General features: G+C 45.6%; 3 protein-coding genes across 4 annotated transcripts; all 3 read right to left on the minus strand.

The window, feature by feature from the left end:
* Positions 1–465: 465 nt before the first annotated feature.
* Positions 466–12,938, minus strand: LOC140221911 (F-box/FBD/LRR-repeat protein At1g13570-like). The gene is made up of 5 exons (XM_072291863.1): positions 12,659–12,938; positions 12,119–12,518; positions 11,319–11,471; positions 11,053–11,226; positions 466–513 (listed from the first exon to the last, which is right to left on the minus strand). Exons 1-5 carry the CDS (start codon positions 12,910–12,912, stop codon positions 466–468), a joined length of 1,029 nt encoding a protein of 342 aa, XP_072147964.1. The 5' UTR covers positions 12,913–12,938.
* A 2,277-nt stretch (positions 12,939–15,215) lies between these two features.
* Positions 15,216–23,023, minus strand: LOC117842969 (uncharacterized). Its single transcript, XM_072291864.1, has 7 exons — positions 22,217–23,023; positions 21,111–21,263; positions 20,851–21,011; positions 17,519–17,597; positions 16,493–17,416; positions 15,647–15,814; positions 15,216–15,536 (listed from the first exon to the last, which is right to left on the minus strand). The coding sequence occupies exons 1-7, from the start codon at positions 22,784–22,786 to the stop codon at positions 15,261–15,263; spliced, it is 2,331 nt and encodes a 776-aa protein (XP_072147965.1). The 5' UTR covers positions 22,787–23,023; the 3' UTR covers positions 15,216–15,260.
* Positions 23,024–23,899: 876 nt separating this feature from the next.
* LOC117842401 (mediator of RNA polymerase II transcription subunit 20a) lies at positions 23,900–26,098 on the minus strand. Of its 2 annotated transcripts, none has more exons than XM_034722851.1 (4): positions 25,949–26,098; positions 25,509–25,860; positions 24,916–25,005; positions 23,900–24,320 (listed from the first exon to the last, which is right to left on the minus strand). In XM_034722851.1, exons 1-4 carry the CDS (start codon positions 25,963–25,965, stop codon positions 24,096–24,098), a joined length of 684 nt encoding a protein of 227 aa, XP_034578742.1. In that variant the 5' UTR covers positions 25,966–26,098; the 3' UTR covers positions 23,900–24,095. The 2 variants fall into 2 exon arrangements, with proteins under 2 accessions (XP_034578742.1, XP_072148339.1); XM_072292238.1 differs by having other exon boundaries at positions 25,929–26,042.
* Positions 26,099–27,523: the final 1,425 nt, after the last annotated feature.

Here is a 27,523-nt window from a genome sequence, read left to right on the forward strand (position 1 = left end):
AGCCCAGACCCGGCCCAATGCCCCAAAAAACATGAGCCTAGGCCTGGCTTGAAGCCCATGCGTGCAAGACAACAGTTGGCAGATTCAGTTTTACCAGAATGAACATCTCAACTCTGAAAGATACAAACAGTAGACAAATGGCATTTGAAGACAAAATTCGACAACAACATATCAGTGACATGATTTAATTGAGAGCATCATGTATGAAACTCAAATTTTCGATTTTCATAGTGGATGAAGTTTGTAGTTCGGTAGCAAGAAAAAGATTATCAGAGTGACAAAGGGGTAGTAATAATGAAAAACCTACAATGCAAAGGATCGACATGATCACATGACCTTTAGAGCTAGTTACAAACACAAGTGATATGATCTTGCATAGCAACTTAGCATACAAAGAAAAACAGTCTGGTATGTCTCCATTCCTCCAAACAGAATCAGCAAGGTTTTAAATATTTTAAAAATAATCTACTCTTCCTTGTCCTCATAAGCATCAAGACTATGACCAATTGACCACTGGTATAAGCAAAAGCATTACATACAGAGATTTTGTCATAGACCGCACAAAGCCCTTGCAATTTTGCAATATACCAGTTAATTTTATTTTCCACCACTTCCCTTTCTTTTTCCTATTTATAAAGATCCCACTTCTCAATTGCCTTCCTCGGTTGCACCTGTGCCAAATAAACCAACAAAGCCAACCAAGCTGGTGTTCTTGCACTCCTAATTAGTAGGACAACTGGTCATGATGATGACTAGCTAGTAAGACCACTAATTGCAATTCCAAACAGGTACAATGAAGCGATCAGGGAATCAATTTTCCACATCTCCAAAAATGAATAGAAAATGCTGACTGAACCTAATATTCCCCCACTGAATCTGCATAATGAAAACAGATTGTTTAATTGTACAGTTCATCCCTTGAAGCAGATGAACTAAATATACAGAGCGCCACTACATATCTGCTAACTGGCCGCCATATATAGTAGCAACACCTAAAGGTTAGCAGAAGCATATGCATGAACATACATGAAACATGGCACTACAGATAACAGTTAGCAAACTCAGTGCATGTTACAGAACAAAGGTGACAATCTGAGTTCCAGAGTAGAAGTATGTAAAACATAAAATACAGAGGATCGAGACTTGGATCTGAAGAGAAAGTTACAAACCGAAAAACATAATATGAGCTAGCATATCAACTTAGTCGACATGGGAAACACAGATATGTCGCTAGTCCTTAAAACAAGATCATGGTTTTTAAATTTAACAAAGAGCCTACCTTTCCCGTTCCTCATTAGCATCAAGACCATGAGTTATATATGACCAGTTGACCACTAGTGTACACAAAAGAAATGCATACGACGATTTTGTTATATATACTGCACAAAACACTTAGAGCTTTGCTAGATACTAGTTCATTTTATTACCCACCACTTCCCTTCTTTTTGTTTCCCTGTTTATCCATAATTCCATATCCATACACCTCCAATTACTCTCCTGCTTTGTTCCACCAAACCGGTGCCAAATAAAACTACAAAGCTTATTAGCAAGCTAGAATTCTTGCACTCCTAATTATTAAGATAACTAGTTATGATGATGCCCTGCACTCCTAATTATTATGATAACTAGTTATATATGATGATGCCCAACTAGAAAGGCAGCTATTGAAATTATTCTGCTCATGCCCCCTCCTCTCCCTCACCTAGTTATGATGATGCCCTGCACTCCTAATTATTATGATAATTATGAGGTATGCCCAGGAGCTTGTAAAAGATGATTCTATCAGGTAGTCATGTAGATCCTCAAAAAGAATTCACAATACGAAAATTTGCTAATTGGAGTCAAGATAATGTACCTTTGATAAAGACTTGGGCATGGGATGAAGTTCTTCGATATGTATTTAGCTCACTCAGCTCAGTGCAGTTCCAATAGACTTTGATCTTCTGTCACTAAGAATAATAGACATTGTGCGGAGAGCTGTTGCTTAAGATAATACCAGCACTACGGGAAGCAGACAATTTGCCGAGTGCCACAGGCACTCGGCGAGGGCACGAAAACACTCGGCAAAGGCTTTGCCGAGTGTAACACTCGGCAAACAACACACGGCAAATTTTGTGTCGGCAAAGACTAGTTTGCCGAGTGTCAAAACACGAGCACTCGGCAAACATTTTGCCGACGGCCAAAAAACACTCGGCGAAAAGATGTACTCGGCGAAATACGCGCTGACGGCATCGGGGGTAACAGCGGGTTTGCTGAGTGCCAGACGGGAGGCACTCGGCAAACACCGGGTCTTTGCCGAGTGCCAACACTCGGCAAACAGGGGGTGTTTGCCGAGTGTCACGGAGTGGGCACTCGGCAAAGCCGGCTTGTTTGCCGAGTGTCTTTGCCCCTAGCACTCAGCAAACAGAGGGTGTTTGCCGAGTGCCTTGTCCCTGGCACTCGGCAAACAGGCTGCGCATGCACCTGGGAAATGCACGTTTGCCGAGTGTTAAAGCCAAAACACTCGGCAAAGGCTCCTCTTTGCCGAGTATTACACTCGGCAAAGTGCCCAGAACCCCCCCTTTTTTCCCGTTTTGCCACGTATAACGGACCCCTCTCAATTCACAATACACATCATCATAGGCATTTGTAATAAACAATCACATGCATAATTCACAACCACACATAGAAACATTATTCATAAACACCACAGGCATAATTCAACATAAGCACGAAACAATCCATAAATCCAAGTTGAAGTCACAATTTAGTTTCAACCAAGTCTAGTTCCGTGGAGGCCAAGGAGACCACTGCGACAAATCTTGATCTTCATTATTCGAAACCGCTGATTGATTCTGCACATAGGATAGGACATTCTGAGCTAACATCTAAAGTTGTCAAAATTAAAGTATTGAATCTAAAGCACAATGTGTCAAGTGACTCACAAGAGTAGTCGTGGGTGGCTGAGGCGGAGGGAACATCATCGGCGGTGGCGGAGGCAAAGACTGACCCATGCTCGAAGCAAAATTCTGCATGTACTAGAACATCTACTCCATCCTAATCCGATTTTCTTCCTCCATCCTCCGCCGCATGTCCTCCATTTGCGCCGCCATCTCTTCTTGTTTCTTCCTTGCTTCTTCCACCTGGGCCTACAATATTTCATTGCAATGTTATAATGCAAAGCTAAAGTATAACAACAAACGAACGATGAATGGAAGAGAAAGAACCTGGAGAGCCTCCATCTGGAACTATGCAGCGGTGGGTCGTGGCCGTATCGCCGGGCTCGAGTCCGTGCTCCTAGCTCGGATCTGGGAGAGAGTGGGAGTAGAGGCCGTGTCGATGACGCCGTCGCCAATCCAATATCGGCCATGCTTCTTGCCTCCTCCCACCCTCATCACAATTTCTCCATCAATGTCCTCGGAGCTCGGATCGAAGTCTGACCCGTGAACCTCCCTAGCCATCTTTGTATACTCGCTGACGCGGCTGTGTATGCTAGGGTGGCTGTACGCCTCAGACGGGTCGTCAGGGTTGAAATCGATATCGGCCGTCGCCTTGCCCTTTTTGGAGAGCACCCATGCCTTGAGCTGGGAGCAAGGTCGGCCATCATGTGACGCCGACTGCGGCTAAAAATACAAAATGATTAGGAATTATGTAGAACTGAACGTTACAATAAAGAATTGAAGTTGCGTACCCATTTTTCTCTATATTCATCAAGGCTTAGGCTGCCTTGATGGTGTGGTGCAGTCGGCATCTGCAAACGCCACTGTCGGCAAGCAAGGTGGTTCTCCAACCACCCGGGCTCCAACCACACGTCGACCATCCTCTCCCAGCACGGCATATGCGCACGACACCACCACGGAGGCACCTACATCATCAAGCATGTGACATATGAAAAAGAAAATGAGCCTAATTAATCTTAAATAGTAAGTATCAACGTTCTTTACTTACCCTCATGAATTGGTCCTTAGTCAAGTTCATTGTTCTTGCCTCCTCTTTTCTAACCTTCATCTGTCTGTATTGAGCGTGGAATTTGATGATGGCCTGGATGCGCACCTCGTAATGCATGTCCTTCACGAGCTTCTTGGCGGCTACATCACAGACGGCCTTCGCCTTGGCCTCGAATCCCTCCTAGCATCTATAGAAATCCTGCATATAGACGCGTATACAGTTATTATTTCAATAATGTCGAAAGTAGGTGATGTATTGAGCAATTTAGTACGAGGAGTACTTACCCACAGCTCGGCCTTGACCCGCTCCGCTATGTTGGGGAATCTCCTCTGTTGACGATCAGGGACGTTGGGGGCGGCGACGTAGTGGTCCCACGTGTAGGCCGGCTGCTGCTGTCCGGCGTACACCACCAAGCCAGGGAAGTGAACCCTGCACAAAAGGCCAAGGATCCCGTTGGCCTTATGGTTGTGGTCACCCCCACTGAGCTTAATCCAACTCCTGCACAAGTCATTAATATAAATTATTAGTTTTTGTAACTTTCAACATAAGAACATTATTAAGAATATTTAAAGTTACTTACTTGGTCCCAACCGGTTTAATCAGCGGGCGTAAATGCTCAGGTATCGGCCGCTTTGGGAGGGATGAGGGACCTCGCAACCATATCTTGGACTGGGCATCCCCTGCCTCCCCGTCCTCCTCCTGCTCCTGCTGCTCCTCCACCTCTGCCTCCTCCTCCTCGTCGTCCCCAGAGGCGTGTGCGGAAGGTACCTCCTCCTCCTCCTCCTCCTCCTCCACCTCAGGTTCAGGCGACGGGGGGCCTCGCCGCTTTACCCTTCCCTCGAGGTCTCTGGACCACCACCTCCTCCTCCTCCTCCTCCTCCTCCTCAACCCTAAACGTGACCCTGACCCTGAACCAGTCCCTGACGCGGCCAGTCTCTCGCAAATCGACGTGAGCTTCCTCATACCGCCCACCATTGCTCAATGACCTGCAATTAAAAAGAGTAAACCAGTCAGCATAGACAAACAAAACATAATTACAAAGATATGAAAATTATAATTAAATTATAACTAAATTAGTACGAGTCATACATGTATTAGAAATAATCATCATGATCGGGATTAGCTGGATCATAAGTCTCATCATCACTATCACGCGTGTCGATATAGTCAAGCCCGTGCTCCGAAGGAGGAATGTCGTCATCATTGTCATTAGCTAACTATAATCGTTGAAGTAATTCTAAGTCCTTCACATTCTGAACCTCGTCTCCACCGTCCTCTGCAGCAACCCTCTCGTTGTCTACTTCCATTCCGATCGCTTCGGTTAAATCTATCACAAACCTCCCTTCGAGCCCATCTTCTTGGAATAACTCTCCTTCGTACGTGTCGGGGTCTATATTGTAATCTTCATTGTTTGGTACAGGTAGTTTACCGTGTGGCGATACCTTGTACACAACATCCCAACCCTTAAGACGGCTGTCGGTTTGGCACGGGTATGACAAATAATAAACTTGCGTGGCTTGTTGAGCCACAATATAGACATCGTCTCCTGGTAACCTGGATGACTGTCGAATTTCGACTAGCCCAAGATTAGGTGCCCGTCTCACGATAGATGGATCAAACCAATGGCATTTGAATATAACTGGATTAAGAGGTTTGCATCCATGAAAAGTGAGTTCGTATATTCCTTCAATTCTTCCGTAGTACTCGACCCCATCAGAGCCTGGCGTGAAAACTCTGGTATTTGTGGTTCTTTGATTGGGCTGACCTGCTCGTGCCTTGTTGTGTGAAAACGATATCCGTTGACGTCATAACCGACAAACGACCTGACCCTATAGTCACAGCCATCGGCAACCTGTCTCAACTCGACATTCATAGACGCATCGGTTCGGCCCTTCTGTTTGAACCAAGAAATGAAATCGGACATTCCATTTCCCGCACCCTCTTTGAGAAGAGTCTCAGCTTCGTGTGGGTACGGTTGCCTTGATTTACGCCAGAATTGACGATGAAATTGCCTGTAACAATGAGAAATATACGTTTAGGCAAGAGAATGGTGACTACTTCGAAACAAGTTTGTTAAGAACTTACATCATGTATGGCTCCACCTTAGATAGGTTGGTCAACACATACAGCATGATAGAGCGTCACTCTTCATGGTTTAGGGTCTTGCGGGTCGCACCACTTGCACTTCCGAGTTGCCCTCGGAAAATGCTAAGGCTCAATTCATCTTCGCTGGCATTGTAACAAGGAGGTGGATTATGCACGCTAGGAAGGTTGTCAGCGTAGTATTTTTATGTGAAGTTTGACACCTCCTCCAGAATATATGCCTCTGCAATGGATGCTTCAATTTTGCACTTATTCTTACATTTAGTTCGAAGAACCTTTTGACATCTCTCAATTGAGTAGCACCAACGACCCTGCACAGGCCCCCCCATTCGTGCTTCATACGGGAGGTGTAGAATCATATGCTGCATTGGATTGAAGAAGCCTGGAGGAAAGATCTTCTCCAACTTACAGAGCAACACAGGCGCCATTGTTTCCATTTCTGCAACCACGGTACGAGATAACTCCTTCGCACAAAGCCGACGGAAGAAATTGCTCAACTTCGCTAGCACCTGCCACACATGCTCAGAGACATAGCCTCGAACCATCACCGGAAGTAGGCGCTCAAGCCATATATGGTAATCATGACTCTTGAGCCCGTTGATTCGCATAGTTGCTAAATTCACTCCCCTCTTCAAGTTCGCTGCATAGCCATCAGGGAACATTAACTTTTGGAACCATTCTAGAACCTCCCTACTTTGGGCCCTCGTCAGAACGAAATCGGCCTTAGGCTTCCTCCACGACTTGCCAGCTCTTGGAGGCGCCATGTTTAGCTGTGGTCTGTTGCACAACGTCGCTTGATCCACTCTAACCTTAACGTTATCCTTTGTCTTGTCAGGAATGTCCATTATGGTACCAAAAATTGCCTCAGGATATTTTTTTCCGTGTGCATTACATCAATGTTATGTGGAACAAGAAGGTCATCAAAATAGGGAAGCTTCCACAAGCACGACTTCTGCGTCCAAGCATGTTGCTCGCCATGTCCCAAAAAACCACCTTCTTCATTATTGACCTCGAGAGCGTCTAACTGAGCACGAACTGCGGCCCCTGTCATCATCGGTGGTGCGGGGTCTGTAACTACGACATCTTTGGTAAAGTTTTTGATGTCTCGTCTGAATGGATGGTCAGGAGGAAGGAATTGTCGATGTTTGTCGAACGAAGAATATTTGCCACCTTTCGACAACCAAATGAACTTCAAAGATGCTTTACATACTGGGCATGGGAACTTCCCGTGAACACACCATCCGCAGAAAATCCCATATGCCGGCAAGTCATGCAGTGAGTACTGGTACCAAACATGCATCTTGAAGTTTGTCTTTGTGGATCGGTCATATGTCCATACCCCTTCCTCCCAAGCACGGAGCAAATCATCAATCAGAGGCACCATGTACACACTCATATTATTCCCCAGATGCTCTGGAATTATCAACGACAAGAATATATTATGTCGTTGAAAGAGGACGCCAGGGGGGAGATTCAGGGGGATAACGAAAAATGGGCCAACAGGTGTACGGAGCGGCCGCCATTCCATAAGGATTGAACCCATCTGTTGCCAACGCAACGCGTACGTTACGGGCCTGTAGAGCTCTTGCAGGATAAATCGCATCAAAGCTTTTCCAGGCTTTAGCATCGGATGGGTGTACCAGCTTCTCAGGATTATAGCGACGGCCGTTTTTGTGCCATGTCATCTGTTTCTTGGATTCTTCAGTCATGAAAAGCCGTTGGATCCTCGGTATGAAAGGAAGATATCGTAGAACCTTCACAGGAATTGCGAGCTACTTTTTCTGACAATCACCACAGTCTACCTCCAGAAACCTAGACGATTCGCACTTCACACAGTATTTTGCTTCCGCATACTCTTTCCTAAATAAAATGCATCCCTTCGGGCAAGCATGTATATGCTCGTATGGCATCTTAAGTGCACGAAGGAGTTTCCGTGCCTCATACATGCTCTTTGGCAAGATGTGACCAACCGGGAGCAGGCTTCCAAAAACTGTCAACATAATATCAAACGCGTCTCGACTCAAACTAAACTGAGACTTCACAGCCATTAGGCGTGCAATTGCATCTAGTTGAGAAACCTTGGTATGGCCGTGAAGGGGTTGCTGTGCCACAGACAACATTTCGTAATAAGCCTTAGCGGTAGCCTCTGGCTCCTCCTCTCTACGTGCTTCTTCGAAGTGTGCTTCATGATAGTCATTTAACATGTCTCCCACCCCGGCATCATCATCAAATTTTTCGATGCGTTGTCTCAAGACCTCCTCTCTCCCACGGTCAGATTCACCATGGTAGATCCACCTGGTGTAGTCTGACGTAAATCTGTTCTTCACCAGATGTTTGCCCATGTCTAGCTTGGTTTGCCGACGCATGTTTCCACATTTGCTACACGGACACCAAGTCGATCGAGCTCCATTGACACTTGCAAACGCCCGTTCCAAGAAAGCATCCGTCTTGTCAAGCCATTCATTGGTCAACGTATTCTGACTAGTGCGACCCGTGTACATCCACTGACGATCCTCCATCCTCTACCATTTAAGCGAGTAATATAAAATTCACATTGCATATACACGTTCCTATATTGTCTACTAGGTAAAGATAGGTCCTAATCCCACCTGAGGATGTGTAGGTGGGTTTAGTATCCATGGTCTACTCCGACCCGAGATAAAATTTCGACAGCACCTCCCCGCTGTTCTCCAAATACACGTCCTTGATAGGAGATTGTGTATCTGGAGAACAACAGGGAGGTGCTGCCGAAACTCTATCTCGGACCGAAATAGATCATGGATACTAAACCCACCTACACATCCTCGGGCTGTCCAAAAAATGTGGACAATTTGAAACAAATACGATTATAGATATGCAAAAATCTGCATATTTCCAACCGTACCTATTTCGAACAGGAGACGCCTAACTAGGTTACGTGATATACGAACATTATACAAAAAGAAAGGTGTAGGATGCCTCACCTTGCTATCCTACAAAGTGACGACTGCTCCTGAAAAAAAATACTCCTGTCAAGTTAAAATTTCGACAGCACCTCCCCTGCACGGGGAGGTTTCCTACACCTGCATCAAATAAAATAGCTCAATGGCCGACAATCACATCTACAACATCACAACGGCCGACTCCACAACAAGCACTGATACATAATGCATGACAATATTTCAAGCATGATAATATTGCATCAACTCACCTAGTGCTGGGATCGGGGGTCGGGCTCGATCCGGGACGGCCGGGGGCTAGCCGGGGGCCGGTCGGGGGTCGGGGGCCGACCGTGGGCGGCCGGGGGCCGGCCGGGGGCCGGCCGGGGGTCGGGGCCGACCGTGGGCGGTCGGGGGTCGTGGCCGGGGGCCGGCCGGGGGTCGGGGCCGGCCGGGGCCGGCCGAGGGCGGGCCGGCGGCGGGACGCCCGGGGCTGGCGCGGGGAGGGCCGGGGCGGCGTCGGGCGGTCGGAGGCCGGCGAGCGGCGCGGGCCGGGGGCGGCGTCGGGCGACCAGGGGCCGGCGAGCAGCACGGGCCGGGGCGGCGTCGGGCGGCGCGGGCGGCGAGCGGGCCTAGGACTTGGGTGGATTAAGGTTCAACCCTTTGCCGAGTGCCCCTGATCTAGCACTCGCCAAAGGCATTTTATGCCTTTGCCGAGTGCTAGATCAGGGGCACTCGGCAAAGGGTATTTCCCCCCGGGAATTTCTGGATCACACTGACACGTGGACCTTGGCGGGCTTTGCCGAGTGCCCCGGGGTTACATTCGGCAAACAAAGTATTTGCCGAGTGCACCTACTGCGACACTCGGCAAAAGGTACCCGTATTGCATGTGCAAAGCACTTTTAGCAATTAAAAGTATATAAAATTTGTGTAAACCTAGTCAAATTCACTAAACATTGCGTATTCCATTTTGTAAGTAATATTGTTCCATTATTTCATGGATTTATAGCTCATATTGAATTTATATCTATTAAATTCATATACTTGCAATTAATAAATAAAAATTATCAAACGGATCCGAAAAATCCCCAAAATTTGACATGAACCAATCTATGTTCTCTATGGCCTATAAAAATAAATTGGAACTCAATGACAAATTCAAGTATCGATTCGACTCAAAATCTTACCGGATCCTTCCAACTTCTACTAATCCTCTCCGGAGATGCTTCGAATTCTAAGCATCATATGTCAAAACTTGTGCGAAACCTTGTCAATTTTTTACCACAGCCTCTGCTTATGAAATCATATCATCTTGCAAAATCTCGTGATTTTCAAACTTCGTTTGTATTTTTGAGAATTAAAAAATCATTTGGCCACACGTTCGTAGTCGTGTTTCCTTAACAAAATGTTCGAAATTTCTTTTCATTTTCCGGGTGAGACCTCAATTTGGACTCACTAACATGAATATGATTTTTCCACTCATATTATTCCATTATTCTAATCACCTGCAGTTCAAATTTGACTTAAATCAACAAATTACTCTAAATTAAATTAATTGATTAAATATAGCAAATAGGTCAATCAATAGTCCACCTTCTACCATGCAGTGTCAAATGCCATACATGTGGAGTATAAAAAGTTTGGAGGGTGGAGGAGGGGAAAAAAAATTTAGTTTTGCCGAGTGTGTCAGGAAACACTCGGCAAACATGCATGTATGCCGAGTGCCCCATGTTGACACTCGGCAAACAGGCATGTATGCCGAGTGCCCCATGTTGACACTCGGCAAACACTGTTTGCCGAGTGCACCTTTCAGCACTCGGCATACATGCATGTTTGCCGAGTGTCCCCCGTCGGCACTCGGCAAACATTTAACGTCCGTCACGGCCTCCGCCCGACGCCGCACGTGCAGTTCACGTGCTCGAGAGTTTGCCGAGTGGTTTTGTTTGCCGAGTGTTTTATGGGAGTTTGCCGAGTGTTTTTTTAGGCACTTGGCAAAGGGTGTTTTCGCCGAGTGTATTGTGTTTGCTAAGTGTTTCTTGGAATACACTCGACAAACGTGGCCTTCGCCGAGTGCCCGCAAAAATACACTCGGCGAAAAAATTACACTCGGCGACTTGACTGTTTCCCGTAGTGTAGTTCTATAAAGCACATCTTCATTTGGCAAACAGCCAATGGCATTCATCTTCACAACCTGAAGGCTGGCACACATCCCGATGGTCCATTGTGCATTCTGGTCTTCTGCGTTCACTTCAGCTACCTGCTCTCGATTCTCATTGATCTTGGAAATATAACAAAAAATGTTAATGAAAAATGATAACATGATAAGCTCCAAACAACAAGAATATGATAATTTCAAGTCAGCATTCATACCGTTATTGTGAGTTTTTCAAGGTTGGGAGCATTCCTTAGCAAGCAAAATGTTGATAAAACGACATGCATTTCGCGGAAGTGGGTTTTGAGAGATAAGCTCCTTAAATTGACAAAGGTGCATTGAAGAGTTGCCAACAAATTCCACTCGAATAACTGAAAAACAAAACGAATTGTTAAGCATGTGAAACTCGATGCACATGCAAAAAATAGAGAATTATTTCATGACTCGTATTATTTGCTTTTCATGGAAGGTTGCTCTCGAATGATGATAAAATCAAAGCGAAACTTTTAACTGTTGGTATTGACTACTAAGTCCTCTTGTTTTCTATCAAAGTTATCCACTCCTACAGAACTAGAAGGTTACAAATGTCAGAAGAAACACTACCCCGATGCCTTGGAATCATTAAGATCAATTCAAGACAAAACACAAAGCGTGAAACGGTCACAGCATTCAATTGCCATATGTATAAGCATCACTTTGCTCAGCACACAAATTGCAATAGAAATTAAGCATTTGAAAAACTACAAATAAGTGCATAAATAAGCCATTCCCCTATAAGTTTTCATCCCACTCTACATGATTCTTGCACCTAAAAGTGAAAACACCTTATGGGGGTGTCAAACACGTATGCTATCCAGATTTACACATTCTACTATATATATGTTGCTTGATGTAATAATGCAGTTCAGCTATTTTCTTATTTTCTACGTTTATTGATCACAGTTAACAACTAGAGAGATAACATTCCAAAACAACTAGGGAGATAAGGTATAAATAAGAAAGATCAAATATAATGTACCGGAGCGTAGCCTGTAGAGAGAGTGAGCTTCCTAACATGAGAAACCCCCGCAAGGAATCCTCCCAAATCATAGTCCACATGGATGACCCAAACGAAGGTTACATGGTCGAGTCGCGGCAGCTCCCCAGTTTGCCAGGCATTAAGACCCATCGCATTGATCGCTAGGGTACGGAGATTATTGGACGCCTCAATCACACAAGTGCCGCCAGGGATTTCCGCACCATATAGCTTCTGGGCATCAAGCAACGGTGATCCACGAATTATAGCCTCCGATAGGATCGCCCCGTCCACCGGGAACATGACTGAGATTAGGTTTAGCTTCTTGAGCGCCGGGCAGCCGGCCAATCCAACTTGGAGCGGTGGGATGTAGAACCCCCACAGCTCGAGGAACACGAGCTGGCTGCAGGAGAAGATGGAAGAGTGGAGGCGGATGTAGCAGCTGCTCCGGAGTACCATGGACTCGACGCCGCGGCGAGAGTTTGCGATCAGCCATCGTCGACGCGGCGTGCAGATCGGTGGTCGAAGTAAAAGGAGAAGCGCGAGATCCGGCCGGTGAAGCGGGCGAGGACGCTGTCGACCGCCGCCGGGGGCGTGCCGGGGCGATCGATAAAGGAAAGGGACAGAACGGGGAGCGACTCCCAGCGGCGGTGCCAGGCGCGGGAGAGCGCGGAGGTGCGGACGGCGTCGAGGATGTCGAGGCGGGTGAGGATGTTGTCAAGCAGGTGCGGCGGGAGGAGGGAGATCGGCGGATCGGCCGCCGGCGTGGCCTGGTGGTTCAAGGGCAAGGGCTCCATGAACCCTAAACCTGTCAACTGTGTCTACTGAGACAGAGAGCGAGTTCCGCGGCGATTTTAACGAGGACGGAAACGGAGATCACCCACTTTTCGTCCGCGGTCTCTCCACTGGGTGAGCCTAGTTGGGCCGTGTTTTGGAGAGGGCGAAATTAGGCTTGCGATAATTTTACATTCCTCCTATACTCCTTTTTGAGATATTGCTAACCCCGCACACCGCGAGGTGTATTCCGCCTATACTCCTTTTTCACGATTGTTTAGTCGACGTTCATCTTCCATTCTTCCTATCCAGTACTAGTTAGTGGCATAGATTGACTTCTCGTGGAGTTTTCTCAATTACACCCTTGGAGGGTGACTTCAAGAGATGTAAGCTCAGCCATGGCGATGGAGGCGAGGACAGGTGGCGAGGCAGTGAGGGCGTCGCTGGAGGTGCGAGGTGAAAGATTGGCTGTCAGGCGGGGTTTGCAGTGACGAAGTGCAAAAATAGAATAGCTAGCACACAGGCGGTGCATGGGAGTCAGATAGCGGAGACACCACCAGTGATGGGCGGAATTAGGCGGGAAATGGCGTCGAGAGGAAGAAGATGAATGCGTCATGCATGTGTCGTGGAGGGTTGGATGCACATCGGATGGATATAATTGATCGATTAAAAGAAAGGCAAAATCCAATTGCCCAGATTTTGGAATTTTTCATAACTTTAGTATTTACTCCAAATTTCAATTGCAACTATTTATGAGAACACCATCGGTTTCTGTAGGCGAGGACGACCCTGTGTGGTGCCATTCCGTGGGGCGAGGGCGACCGTGCGGTGGCGCCCGTTTTGTGGAGGATTTTGAGGTTCTCTTTGGAGCGCTGGCCGATACGAATGCTACAGGAGACGAAGCGCCGACGAAGGTTTCTTGTGGCCATCATATGCTTCGATCAAATTGTGGTTCCTGCAGTTCTCCTTGTATTACATTTGCATTCGTACCGAGATCGTATGAGGTTAGGAGTGAAATTTTGGATTAAAATTTTAAATTTGGTTTCAACTTATAGAAGAACTCGTGACAACCCTCAGTTCAAAAACACTGCTAATATCTCCCTAACAAGGATGATTGCAAAATGTCCTACTTAACGATTAAGAAACGGTAATGCGCTCGCATGCGGACCACCCGACAGGCCGACAAAAACATTCTGGAGCTCAACTAAGCAGGATAATCTACCTGGCCTACTCAGGCCAAGTATGTAATAGTACTACTCCACATGCAGAAAACTGTCTGCAATGTCGTACAAGACATGAGCGTTACAACCCTTAGCAAACTACCGATAGAACGTCAATTTCTTTCTGAGACAAAAGACTACGACAGTTCCTTGGATAAGCCATTTTCTGCGCCTTTCCTATCTGACACTCTGACCTCAAGAAGCTACTTCAGAGTTCAGACAAAAGAAGGGAGCGCCGTCTCATGCAAGTGAACCGATTTCGCACATTCTAGAAATGCACAGAAGATGCCGCCATCTAATAATATCCTGCAGCACCTGCATGAGAAAAGCAAACTGTTTACAATTCATCACACCAACGTGAAGCAGAACAAATGCATAGAGCACCACTGCGTTTCTGCATACTCTAGCAGCAACTCTTAAAAACTCAGCAAAAGCATATGCATAGTTCTAACTGCTTAGCAACCATCGGATGATTCTGTTTAGTACCAAGCACTGAATGTGATTCCCTTTCTACGGGCTACCTCGATGAATTGTTTTATCCACCGTACCTAAAATGGATAAAAACATACAGAACTAAAGCACACAAAATGTTCCTTTGCCATTCCAACGTTGTTCCTATTCCTGACAACATTATTTGAATCTATGACCATGATGATCCAACCCACCCCAGTATGAAGTATGAACAGTCAATAACCTAATCTAATATGAAAGAGAGTAAATGGTGAGCATTTAAAAGAAGGCTTTGAAAAGGGTTTACGTCTGAGTTCAGCCTCCCTATGTTGAATGTCTTTCTGAATTTACCCCAAGACAAGGATTCTATCAAAGCATAGTGGAAAGGAATAATCAAAAACTCAACCTGTCTAGTGCAGATGAAAAACAAAACAGATGTGACCACTTCGGCAAGAATATTCCATTGCAGCCATAGCTGCCTGACTACATAGCAGGTCCCATTCTTCATGAGGCACAGAAAACTTCAGTACAATGTGACAGCTAAAGCCTTATATTTCTCACTTCCGTGAATAGGTAATAGACAAAAGTATATAATGTGAAAATATGCCACAAACTTTCAGAAAATGAAATATGAGATGCACATAAATGAATTAGCATCAAACAAAACACAAAAGATGGAATTTTGCAAACTAAATTCAAGTTTATAATTTCTTACCTTGAAACAGAACCTGAGCTTGAGCTGAAGTGCTTTTATATGTTACCAACTCATGCAGCGGATCCACATGAGACACTGAGCAATCATCATCATGACTAATGGATAATGTGTGAAGAAGCCTAGCTTTAGAGAGAATGAGCTTCATAAAAGACATTTCATTTGGAAGCCAATTGATACCAGTCATCTTCAGAATCTGAAGATTGGCACACATGCCATCAGCCCACTGTGCATTTAGAAACTCCCCATTTGCCTCAACTTTCTGCTCTTTGCCATAATAAATCTTCACAAATGAATGTACAAAAACGAAGTAAGTTAAAAGCAGCAAGATGACCATCAAAGTTCAAACAATGTAGGCAGGAATATCTGAAAGGCAACATTCAAAATTACCCGTATTTTAAGCTTTTCAAGATTTGGAACACTCCTTAGGAAGCAAATCACTAACAAAATGGGGGGCAGTTCACAGAAGTGCATGAACAGTTTCAAGCTCTTCAAGTTGTTGAAGGTGCATGGAAGTGTCTCCAATATCTTAATCCCATTTACCTGAAAAATGGAAAGAACAAAAAAATAATATCAGAATATTGAAGCTGGATGAGAATCTAGGATCATGGATAAGTGTTCCGGTAATTTTCCAGAATGGGGCACAAGCTCATAGATACGATCAAACACGGTTCCTCTTCGGAAGCAACCTTTCACATTATTTAATCTTTGAAGGGGACCACATTTTACTACACCTGAACAACAAGATGACTTTGAGCCACAGCTCAAATGTGCAAACAAGGAGGCAAGCCTATGTTGTCCAAAGACCCGCTGCAATTTAACAACCATAAATTTAGGTTTAAGTAGTGAATCAGAAGGGACTAAAATGGAGTAGCCCAAAAGCCCTAAATTAGACTATAATTGAAAGAACAGTGATGCCAACCAATAAAATATGGATGTTTTTTGGTTTTAATAATAACAGTGGAACACCGTTTCCAATTTCTAGAAACGGAGGATAAACCTCAAGTATACACAAATGTAATACGACTAACGCAAACGACATAATTAGGCTTTAGGCACTAACTTGCAAACATGCTCATATGACTCCTCAGTGTCCTCACTACTGTCCCATCATCCTTTCCCATTGCCAGATCTAAGCATTTTAGTTAACTTCTATTTCAATCCAGCCAAACAAGATACTCGAAGAGATAAAATGAACATTTGGGAAGAGCAGCATATTACTGGTGCATAAAACGTGCAGAGACTAAGCTTCCTAACTTGAACAAGCCCAGCAAGGAACTTGGCGAAATCTCGGCCACCAACATACTCCCACAAATCAATGACAGCAGAGTGCAGGCATGGCAACTCTGCAAAATTCCAGCCATAATCGATATTTGAGCAAATTGTTATGTGCCGCAGATTGTGCGCCTGGATCTCACATTCTATGAAGTCGTCCCCGCCGATACAGACTTCACTTAGTATCAGCTTCTCGAGCAATGGGGATGTCTCGATGATCTCCTCCAGTTGATACTCCCCTTTCTGCTGTAACTTCACATTGGCAAGGCTTAGCACTTTAAGGTCCGGAAACCCCTCGAAGTCCTGGGGTAGCAGCGGTATGTCGCAGGCGAAGAGGTCGATGGAGATGAGGCGGCGCCAGGAGAAGATGGTGGAATGTAGGGAGAAGAACTTGTAGGGGTACGGAGGACTGAGCTCGAGATCCTCGACGCCGCCGCGGTGGGAGAGGATGAGGAGCCAGTCGTCTAGGCGGCGGGCGGAGAGCTCGTCGAGGGAGGCGTGGAAGCGTCGGACACGGCCGGAGCAGCGGGGGAGGACGCAATCGACGGTCCAGAGCGGCTGCTCGCCGAAGGGGGTGGAGATGTCGAGGGAGGGGAGCGACTCCCAGCGGCGCCGCCAGGCGCGGCAGAGCGCGGAGGTGCGGACGGCGTCGCGGAGGTCAAGGCGGGTGAGGATCTCGTCGAGTACCTCCGGAGGCAGAGAGAGCAAGGCGTCGGACGCCGGCGCCGGCGTGGCCGTGGCACCAGGAATCCGGCGCTTCTTGCGAGGGCGACGCGGCGCCATTTCGTCAGCGATCGTGCGGTGCCGCCGTTTTCGGTGGGGAGGATTTGATGGAGATCGGTTCCGGGAGGTTTCCCTTTCTCTGTGCGAAGCGGGGGGTTATGGCGGGAGAAAATGGCGCCAAATGAAAGTATACCCTCAGCCGATGCGAGGATATACACTCGCGCTCGGAGCTGACGTTCCGTGGCTTACATGTGGGGTCCACGCCTGCTTCACTATGGTCTTACGTTGGAGGAACTGCCTCCCTCTTGAAATGGGAGAAAAACAGAAGCTGAAAACCCAAGTCGAAAGAAAGAATTGAAGTACTGCATCAATAAAATAAAAATACACTTTGGTTTAGCGTGGATTTTAGTGCCATCAGGATCATTTAGGGTTTGTTTAGCAGGGCTGCGGCTGTGGTTGAAATGGCTCCGATTGTGTCTCCTCTAGTGGAGCAGCTTCTCTGCTGAAGCTAAAGCTGTTCTGAAAAGTACTTGGCAAAACGGCTTCTCCCGTAATTTTATAAATGGATATGGGAGGTCAGATGTCCAATGTACCATGGTTATGTTTTAACTAGTGAATTGCATGCTTGAATTAGTTATAAATTGGGTTCATTTGAAATTCTAGAAAATAAATGAAAAGGGATTATTATACACACAACTTTTAGTCACAGCACATTTTTTATTAAAATAAAAGAGATTAATATTGAATTATACAATAATCAAATTTCCCTTCTTTATTTCTTTTTTCACGCATCTTTTTCTCGTTCTTGTCCGGTGCCTTTTTTTTCTTTCTTATCTTTTCTATCCGGCTGCTCTTGCTTTCCTTCTTATCCACTGGCCCCTGCTTCCTTATCCGCTAGCTGCTAGAATAAGAGCACCACCACGGCACCACGCACTCCCTCGCAACATCTCTCCGAGCTCCGGCTAGCAGTGCTACTTTCTTCCCGCGCTGCTCTAGCCGCGCCTCATGACGCCCCCTCGTCTCCCTGCTCGGTCCACGCGGTCCCATCCCCTGCGGCCTGCCGCATCTCCGCTGGCGCTTGACGTCCCTCACCGCCATGGACGCGCGGTCACCTTCCTCGTCGACATGGGCTGTCGCTGCTCTTCCCTAGCATGAGTTGTCGACGAGCATCGCCGGGGCAGGGTATTTTCTCTGAGCACCACGGCAGGTGAGGGTGAAGCCGCGGGGAGCCACTTTTCTCAGCTCCCTGTGCGCAGTTCATTTCGATGGCTGGCTTCAGTGCAGCTTCACCCCCGAAGCCGTTTTAGCATGATCCGTTTGGTAGGGCTTCGGATGAAACCGGTGGAGAAGCAACTCCGAAGGCCAACCAAAGGGGCCTTGATCTAAGCCAATCGTACATTCATACTCATACTGTAGGACTCACCAAACTTTCATTTGACTCATGGATAGTTCATAGTTGGATACTCACCTCTGAATGCGCATCGGATGACTGTAATTGATCAATTAAAAGAAAGGTAAAATCCAATTGCCCATATTTTAGAATTTTCTAACTTTAGTATTTATTCCAAATTTCAGTTGTAACTATTTATGAGAACACCATGTGTTGGCGACCAAAATTGATAGATTTGGGTGAACCAATTTCTAAATTAGTCAGACAGGTTTAGTCAGACAAGTTTGGGTAAAATACTCAAAATGTAAATTAGACTTCACCATTGTGTAGCACTCATCAAGACAATCAAAATGAATATGCACAACGTCCGATTCGGAGTTTGGATGAGGGAGTTATGACTTCAGAAAGTTCTGCACCTGAGAAAACCGATCGGACCGGTTTGCTATGGTGATCCAACCGATTTGGTCTGTGTAAACCGAGTTAGGAGTATGAGAAATACATTCATTTAACTCTTTTTATTTCAAATAATATATTATTACATATAGATATTACTAGAAAGAGTTTTACAATAGAAACTATATCGATATCTTAATGCACTTATATTTCATATTACTACCTCAAATCTACCATGTTAAAAGTCCATTTTACCATCTCAACTATTGTGTTGTGTGTATGTATCGGTATTCTGAAAAAAATCATGATAATTCGCTTGTTCAATAACATTGTTAGCATGCTTGCATTATTTAGTGTGTATGATGACTTGTAAAAGTGTATTTGTTAAATTCGTGACAATATGGTGCCATAAAATTTGTTTCTTGGAGTATTCTTCTTATCAGCAACCCAAGCAGCTAATTGTTGCTTCCTATGTGCACTTTCAGCAAGGATAACCTTATCAACTGCAAGCCTAACCTGCAGAGTGTTGTGTAGTATGTACTAAATTAAAATGCATACAACTGATTTAACCTTCAACTCGTTGCATAAATGGTAAAAACTACCTTCTCTGGCAAGTCAACTAAAGGGAATGGACGAGAGATAAAATCAGATAAGATAATGATTTCAAAAGACTCATCATATTCAGGTTCCTGATCACCAAAGCCTCCTTCCCTATATGACCCCTTTTCTAGGCTACAATGATGAACGCACTCTCATACAGCCCATGCACGGTTCAACTGATCCCGCCTCTCAGTTTAGCTACAGGATAACCATATTTTGCCAACTCAGGTCAGGTATGCTCGAGTATACATTACTTGCAAAAGGCAGTCTGGAATTGCATACAAAACATAAGCATCAACAAATTATCAAACTACCAATGGCACGTCAATCTTTTTTAAGAACGTAACACAAACTACAAAGAGCCATTGGACGGGCCATTAGTTACATCTTACTTATGTGACACCACCAAAACAATAAAACGAAGGGAGTATTGTATCATTCAAATGGAACAATTTTGCACATCAAATCCACTAATGCACAGAAGATGCCACTGATCTAATAATATCCCGCTGAACCTGCATGGACAAAACACTAATGTTAATCCATTGCAGCAGCATAAATCAGATTAAACAGTATACAAAACAACATTGAAATTCTGCATGCTGACTATCATCTAGCAGCAACTTCAAAAACGTTAGCAGAAGGGTATGCATAGTTCTTACTGCATAGATAATCGTTCTTTTTTTTTTCTCGAACTAGCAGGAGAACTGCCTATCATATAGCAAGTAGCAACAAAAGGTAAGAATTTTAAAACAAGAAAGGAAAAAAGGAAAGAAAAAAAAAGATTTGCTGGCCTATTTTGTTTTCTATTTGCTCATTAGCTAACTTTTTCCAAATAAGCCGACATGTCAAAACAGCATGCATGTCCCATTTATCATGAAGAGGGGTGGATTCGACACAAAGGGATCATTTCCATGGTTTCAACAGTTCAGGGTTGAAATTTAAACTCCCGTGAAAAATAAACTTTACCCTAATATAATGTGAAATACGCCAAACAAAATATGATGTTCACAGAAATCTTTAGGTTCAAAGAAAACACATCAAATTTGTATTTGCCACCTAATATCAAGTTTCTTTACCTTGAAACAAAACCTGGGCTTGAGCTAAAGCTCTTCTGCATTTTAGTAACTCATTTAGTGGATCCTTATGAGATACTGAGCATTTATCATCATGACTAACAGCTAATGAATGCAGAAACCTTGCTTTAGAGAGAATGAGCTCCATAAAAGACAGTGCATTTGGAAGCCAATCAATACCAGTCAACTGCACAACCTGAAGTTTGGCACACATTCTATCAGTCCACTGTGCATTTAGAAACTCCTCATTTGCCTCAATTTTCTGCTCTTCACCCCAACATATCTTCACAAACAAATGGTAAAAGGGCATTTAGTTGGAAGCAGCAATACAAACTTTAAACATTGTAAACACCAACAATGGGAAGGAAACATTCAACCTTACCAGTATTTTAAGTTTTTCAAGGTTGGGGGTGTTCCTTAGTAAGCAGAACATGAACAAAATGGGAGGCAGTTCACTAAAATGCATTAACAATTTCAAGATCTCTAAGTTGCCAAAGGTGCATGGAAGTGTCTCCAGTATGCTCACTCCATTTACCTGAAAAATAGAGGGGGGAAGAGATAGTATCAGGAGTTTGAAACTGAATGTGAAACAAGAAACATGGATGTGTTTTTCAGTTATCTATGACCAAGGTGGCACAAGCCTACAAAAATAGGGCATGCAATTGAACATGTCTCCTTTATTAAAGTAATGCTTTAGATTATATATTCTATTATGTTTATAATTTTTGAAATATAAGATGACTTCTGACCACAAACAACTAGTGGAAACAAAGGGAAAAACCCTGACTACAAAGAAGCACAGAGAATTTATAAGTTTTCTAAAAGCTCACCAGAGTTTAGAACTAAAAATAGCAATCCTAGTGGCAAAGCAGAATAGAGCCAAATGCACTATCCTAAATGTCCCATATATATTGGAACATAGCTGAAAGAAATAGTATGTCTTTCAGAAAATGTTAAATATCCGGAAATGCCCACAGAAGAATGCATTTCTACAGCCCAAGGAAACCTACTAGCATGAGCAACACGATTAGACACTAATTCCACTGCAGACATGCTACGACTGCTGGCCTATGCTATCCACTTGCACGATGCAAGGCATTTTAGTTAGCTATCCATTTCTAGTTTCTTCGACTTTTAGGAGAAATTAACCATCCATTTCAGTCCCACCAACAAAAGTAGTGATTAGGAAGAGGTAGAATGAACATTGGGAACAGCATTACGTACCGGTGCATAAAACGTGCTGAGCATAAGCTTCCTAACATGAACAAGCCCAGAGAGAAACTTTGCAAAATCTCGGTCACCATACTCCCACAATTCAATGACAGCGGAATGCAGGCATGGCAGATCCACAAGATTCCAACCACAATCGTAAGGCGAACAAATCGTTAGGTGCCATAAATTGGGCGCCCGAATTTCCCATTCTATGAAGCAGTCCCCACCGATGAAGACTTCGGAAAGAATCAGCCTCTCGAGCAACGGGGATGTTCAATGATCTCCTTCAGTTGGTACCCCCCATTCTGCTGCAACTTCACATTGGAAAGGCTTAGGACCTTCAGGTCTGGAAAGCCCTCGAAGCCCGGGGGAAGCGGTGGGATGTGACAGGTGAAGAGGTCGAGGGAGACGGAGGCGGCGCCATGAGAAGACGGAGGAGTGAAGGGGAAAGAACTTGTTGTCGTTCCGATGGATGTTGAGGTCCTCGACGCCGCCGCGGCGGGAGAAGACGAGGAGCCAGTCGTCTAAGCGGCGGGCGGAGAGCTCGTCGAGGAAGGTGTGGAAGCGGCGGACGCGGCCGGAGCAGCGGGGTAGGACGCAGTCGACGGTCCACAGCGCCTGCTGGTCGTACGGGTTGTTGATGTCGAGAGAGGGGAGAGACTCCCAGCGGCGGCGCCAGGCACGGCAGAGCGCGGAGGTGCGGACGGCGTCGCGGAGGTCGAGGCGAGAGAGGATCTCGTCGAGTACCTCCGGGGGCAGAGAGAGCAGGGCATCGGACGCCACCGCCGGCGCCGTGGCATCAGGAATCCGGCGCTTCTTGCGAGGTCGGTGTGGGAGTGGCGCCATTTCGAGGGCGACCGTGCGGTGCCCGGGCGCCGCCGTTCGGTGGGGAGGATTTGGTGGAGATCTCAGATCGGTTTCGGCCTCACGGGGGGTTTTCCTCTCTACGGAGTGCGGAGTACGGGGCTGTGGCGGGAGAAAATGGCGCCAAATTGAAGTATATCGGCGCGGAAACCCTCGCGCTTGGAGCTCGGTCCGTCGCTTACATGTGGGGCTCACTCCTGCTGGGCCCGGATGTCAGCGTCAACATCACTATGGCCTTACGTTAGGGGAACAGAAGCAGAAAACCCAAATCGAAAGAGAGAATTGAAGCACTACATTAATAAATTAAAATACACTTTGATTTAGCTGGATTTTGTGTCATCAGGATCACTATTACGGGTGAAAATGGTGATGGAAATTCCTGGCCGACTGAGCTTCGTTTCCGAAAAAATAATTTCATTTCCAACTGTTTCCGATTCTACCCAAACATAAAATTTGGTATTTCTAATCGCTTTTCACCTCTACACTACATTTCTCGCATAATAGTTGATTTAGAAAATATGGTAAATTCCCGATCGACCCAGTTTCGTTTTCCGATAATGTGATTACGTTTTCGATTGTTTTGGATTGTTTTCATCTAGGCCAATTGCCCAATCATACTGTAACTAGGACATCGCCACTTCATAATTTTAGGCTTTTAGCTCATGAGCATTGGGGTTCTGCTGGAGTTTCTACTCCAATAATACTGACAATGGTATTAGCCTATCAGGGCTCCTCCAATAATCACTGGAGATGCTCTAAGATCGGCTAACTACACTTAAGTAGGCAAAAACGGCAGGCCTCACCAAACTGTCCTCATAAGCTAGACTCATGGATAGTTGGATACACACCTCCAAATAATTGACGATATCAATTGTCCAGTTTGTAATTTGTGCATCTTAATCGTAAGAAAATGAAAGTACAAACCATTCGCATGTCATTACATAAGATGCATCCAGGCACTATTAATGCTATCAGGATCTAAGAAGTTATACAGATTATTTTTTTCTAAATCTTGATCTTTTTTTTGGAGCAAGTCTAAATCTTGATCTTTAGAGCTTAGCCCCTTTACTGCAGCCATGAGCTGCTGCAAGCAAGTTGCATGCTGAACTGCAGTATCTTGAAAAGAATATTGATCTGAAAGACCATATTCTGAAAAGTTTGATACTACATGAAAGTACAAACCTCATTTGCATGTCATTACATAAGATGCGTCCAGGCACTGTGAATGCTACCAGGATCAACCTAAGAAGTTATACATGGTGTTTTTTTCTCTAAATCTTGATATTTAGAGCTAGCCCCTTACTACAGCCATGAGCTGCTGCAGGCAAGTTGCATACTGAACTGCAGTATGTTGGAAAGAATATTGATCTGAAAGACCATATTCTGAAAAGTTTGATTCTACATGAATGAAATGACCAGGTAATGACTTCTTCGCAACTGTTTCCTGCCATACGTCAAAGAAATCTTCCATGATTGCCCTGGATTTTTCGATGGAAGACAGGGGATAATACTCTACCTGCATACAGAGTAAGAACAAAATCAAAACTAGCTTGCCGGCAACCTTGAGCAACAGAAGCAGAAGTAAGTGTGCATGGCAGGCAAGTTCAAATAACATGGTGAACTTTTCTATTATTGCTTTTTGCTCAATTTTTCTCTACTATTGCCAGAGAAGATACAGAAAGTACTTTCAAACTGCAGTCTGCAGTCATACTAGTGAAGCAAGTGAACAGTAGCTCGCACGTTTTCAAGGAAGCAAATACACTAAAGATAGGCATTACTTTGTGTGACGTAATGTGGCATCATGTCACACAAAGTTCATCAAGCTTAACAAAAAGTGAATGCTTCAATTTATAAGAAACTCTATCTCAGAATAAAATCTTTATAAAAATGAAGCAAGTCACAGGGTACTACTAATTATCAACAGAGGATGCTCTACAGGAGTAAGTAATGGTTTAGATTAGCATACTTTCAAGCAGTATTTTGCCAAATCTAAACCTTACAAGAATACAAGGTCACTATATAGCATTTGTTTGATCATAAGAAAAGGCAAAAATCAATCACAGGACTCACATCAGCACAAGAGAAATCCAAGAAAAGAAAACAAATGATACCTCCATCATGATTCCTCTCAGTACTTCAGAATTATTAGGAACACATTTTCCTATCCTCAGGCAGAAATCACCCAGTTGATACTGAAACCCCTGGAGAAAAAAGGTTATATTTAAGTATCTGAAACAATTGAAATTGCATATGAGACTATGAATGTAAAGAGGTTAACATAGGAAAACAGAAAACAAACCAAAATCCAAGGAATCAGACCTACCAACTTGAGTTTTCAAACAATATACACTTTTCATAACCCAATACTTTAATTTTAGTTGCGATTCTGTAAATACTAATTCACATGTGCGCCTTTTGCTGCTTGCTCTTATGACCCAGGCAGTTACCATGTTTAGCCCAAGCCATGCTGTGACGTTCGTCACGGTGGCAAGTTCTCTTACAATTTTAAGCAAGCATAAGATCGATTCCAAGTTAAACATGAAACAAAGATTTGTTTGACTTGGTACATGCAAAGACATAATGAATGCGTTGAGTTTGATTGAAATATCCAGTTCAGTTTCAAGCACATTCGCACGCTATCGCTTGGAAGCGCAAATCCCTAAATTTGGGCTTCAGATCTGAAACCAGAGGGGCAAGAGGTGACCTCGAAGTTGAGGGCGACGCGGGCCTTGTATGACTGGAGCTTCTCCATGACCTGGGGGAACGTGGCGTCGGCCTGGAGGACGAGCTTCGCCAGGCGGACGATGGAGAAGTAGAGCCCCGGGCGCTCGTGGAGCGCGACGCCGAGGAGCTCCCTGGGCAGGTCGCCGTGCTGCTGCCCCTGCTGCCCCGCGGGCCCCGCGGCGCCGCCGTCCCGGGTCATGGCGCGGTAGAAGATGATGGAGGTCTTCCAGCGCCCGTCCTTGGCCCCGCCGAGGGACTCCGCGCAGCCGCACGCCTCCGCGAGGATCTGGGTGTTGAGCGTCGCCCCGGGGCTCGGGTGCCAGTGCATCAGCCTGCGCCGTCGAAAACCGCGGGGGTGAGGGGAGAGCGAGGGGAGGGAGTGAGGGAGAGGAAAGCTTACGAGATGTGAGAGTACGGTACCACTTGACGGGGGGCATGGCGTCGGCTCGGAGGGGCGCCGGCGCCGGCGCCGGCGACGACGAGGGGCGAGAGGGTTCCGGTCGCCGATTCACTGGGGCGGAGGAGGGTGCGGAGACTCGTGGGCCGCCTGGCAGTGGGTAAGAAGAGATCGCTATTACGAGCCAGGGTAGTGGGCCGGAAAGTACAAAAGTGGGCCGAGCGAAGGTGTATCATCCAAATAAGAAGGCCCAACGACGATGTGGCCAGTTACTTTTTCTTTTTCTGCAGCGTGTATTAAACAGCGCGCCTAGAAGGCGGAGCGTAGCCCGGGTGGCTGCTGCCCAGGAAGTTCGCCCAGCCATCGGGTTTGGGATCGGATCTACATGCTTCATCGGGATTCACCGAGATTCTTCTTGCGTTTAGGATTAGTACTAGATTCGTTACGGTACACATGCATGCACATAAGTAGTACTGCACGTCCTCGTGCGTCAGAGGTCTACGCCTCCCAATATTTTTTATAAATGTGTATATGGACGTGCACGCGTGTGTGCACGAGTGTGTTGGTTGTGTGCATCCTTGTTATAAAAAAAATAAATATTAAATAGCGCTCATGTAATTTACGTCACGTGGAAAAGGAAGGGATTTTTTTTGCAAAGTGAAAATGCAGGCTCCGAGGACCAGCTTTCCAAGTTCCATGATCATCCAATGCATTTCACGCCGGAGTATACATATTCACATGCCGTAGATAATAATGTACACTACACCTTTCATTTCAAATTATTATTTATTTTAAATTTTTAGATATATAGATTTTGTTATGCATCTACGTAGCAAAAATTATGTATCTAGAAAAATCAAAATGAATAGTAATTTGGAACAGTATCAAGCGGAAGAGGCAAGATGATAAATAACCGGGCGGCCGTGAAACTGGGCCGATGGGCGACGGACACGATTCTGGCGCCGAGCACGTCTCGGGTCGGCAATTTTTCTGCGTTGCGTATCTGCGTGGGAGCACGCGTTCAGGTACTCGAGCTGTCGTGCCTCGTGCGTATGTAGGAATCCAACGATTCCACGCTCTGCTTTCTGCCATACTTCTCGATCAGACTCGGATCTTGGATGACTCAGTAAGCTGACCGAGTGCTGCCTTTTCTTTTTGATTGGACTAGGCTAACCTTGCAACAGTCGCGTTTACACTTGTCCAGCATTTCGAACCGGGACAAAGCATTCGGCAGATTGATTTGAGCAGGCCGGAGGTCTCAGCTGCCTAGCTCGGTAGCTCCGGCGGCCCAAAGAAATGAAGACCCCCGCACACCCCTAGCGCTAGATGATCAATTCAGTAGATCGTCAAGCAGTTCCCCACGATTATATATCCACCCACGAGGATCAAGGAAGCACACGCATGATTATTCCACCTCGAGGCGTGTGGCACGGCCGGGAATGATGCTCAGGCAGTCGGGCCTCGCGCGGCTCAGTGCAAGGTGGCTATGCTACCTCAACAAAGGATGAGAGCGCCGGCCGGCCGCGGACAGGATCATTGCCTGCCTTTTCGCCCAGGCGTGGTTGCGTGAGTAGTGGCCCGCCCTCTCAAGTCCAAGC

The sequence above is a fragment of the Setaria viridis genome, chromosome 2, assembly GCF_005286985.2.
Source record: "Setaria viridis chromosome 2, Setaria_viridis_v4.0, whole genome shotgun sequence".
NCBI lineage: Eukaryota > Viridiplantae > Streptophyta > Magnoliopsida > Poales > Poaceae > Setaria > Setaria viridis.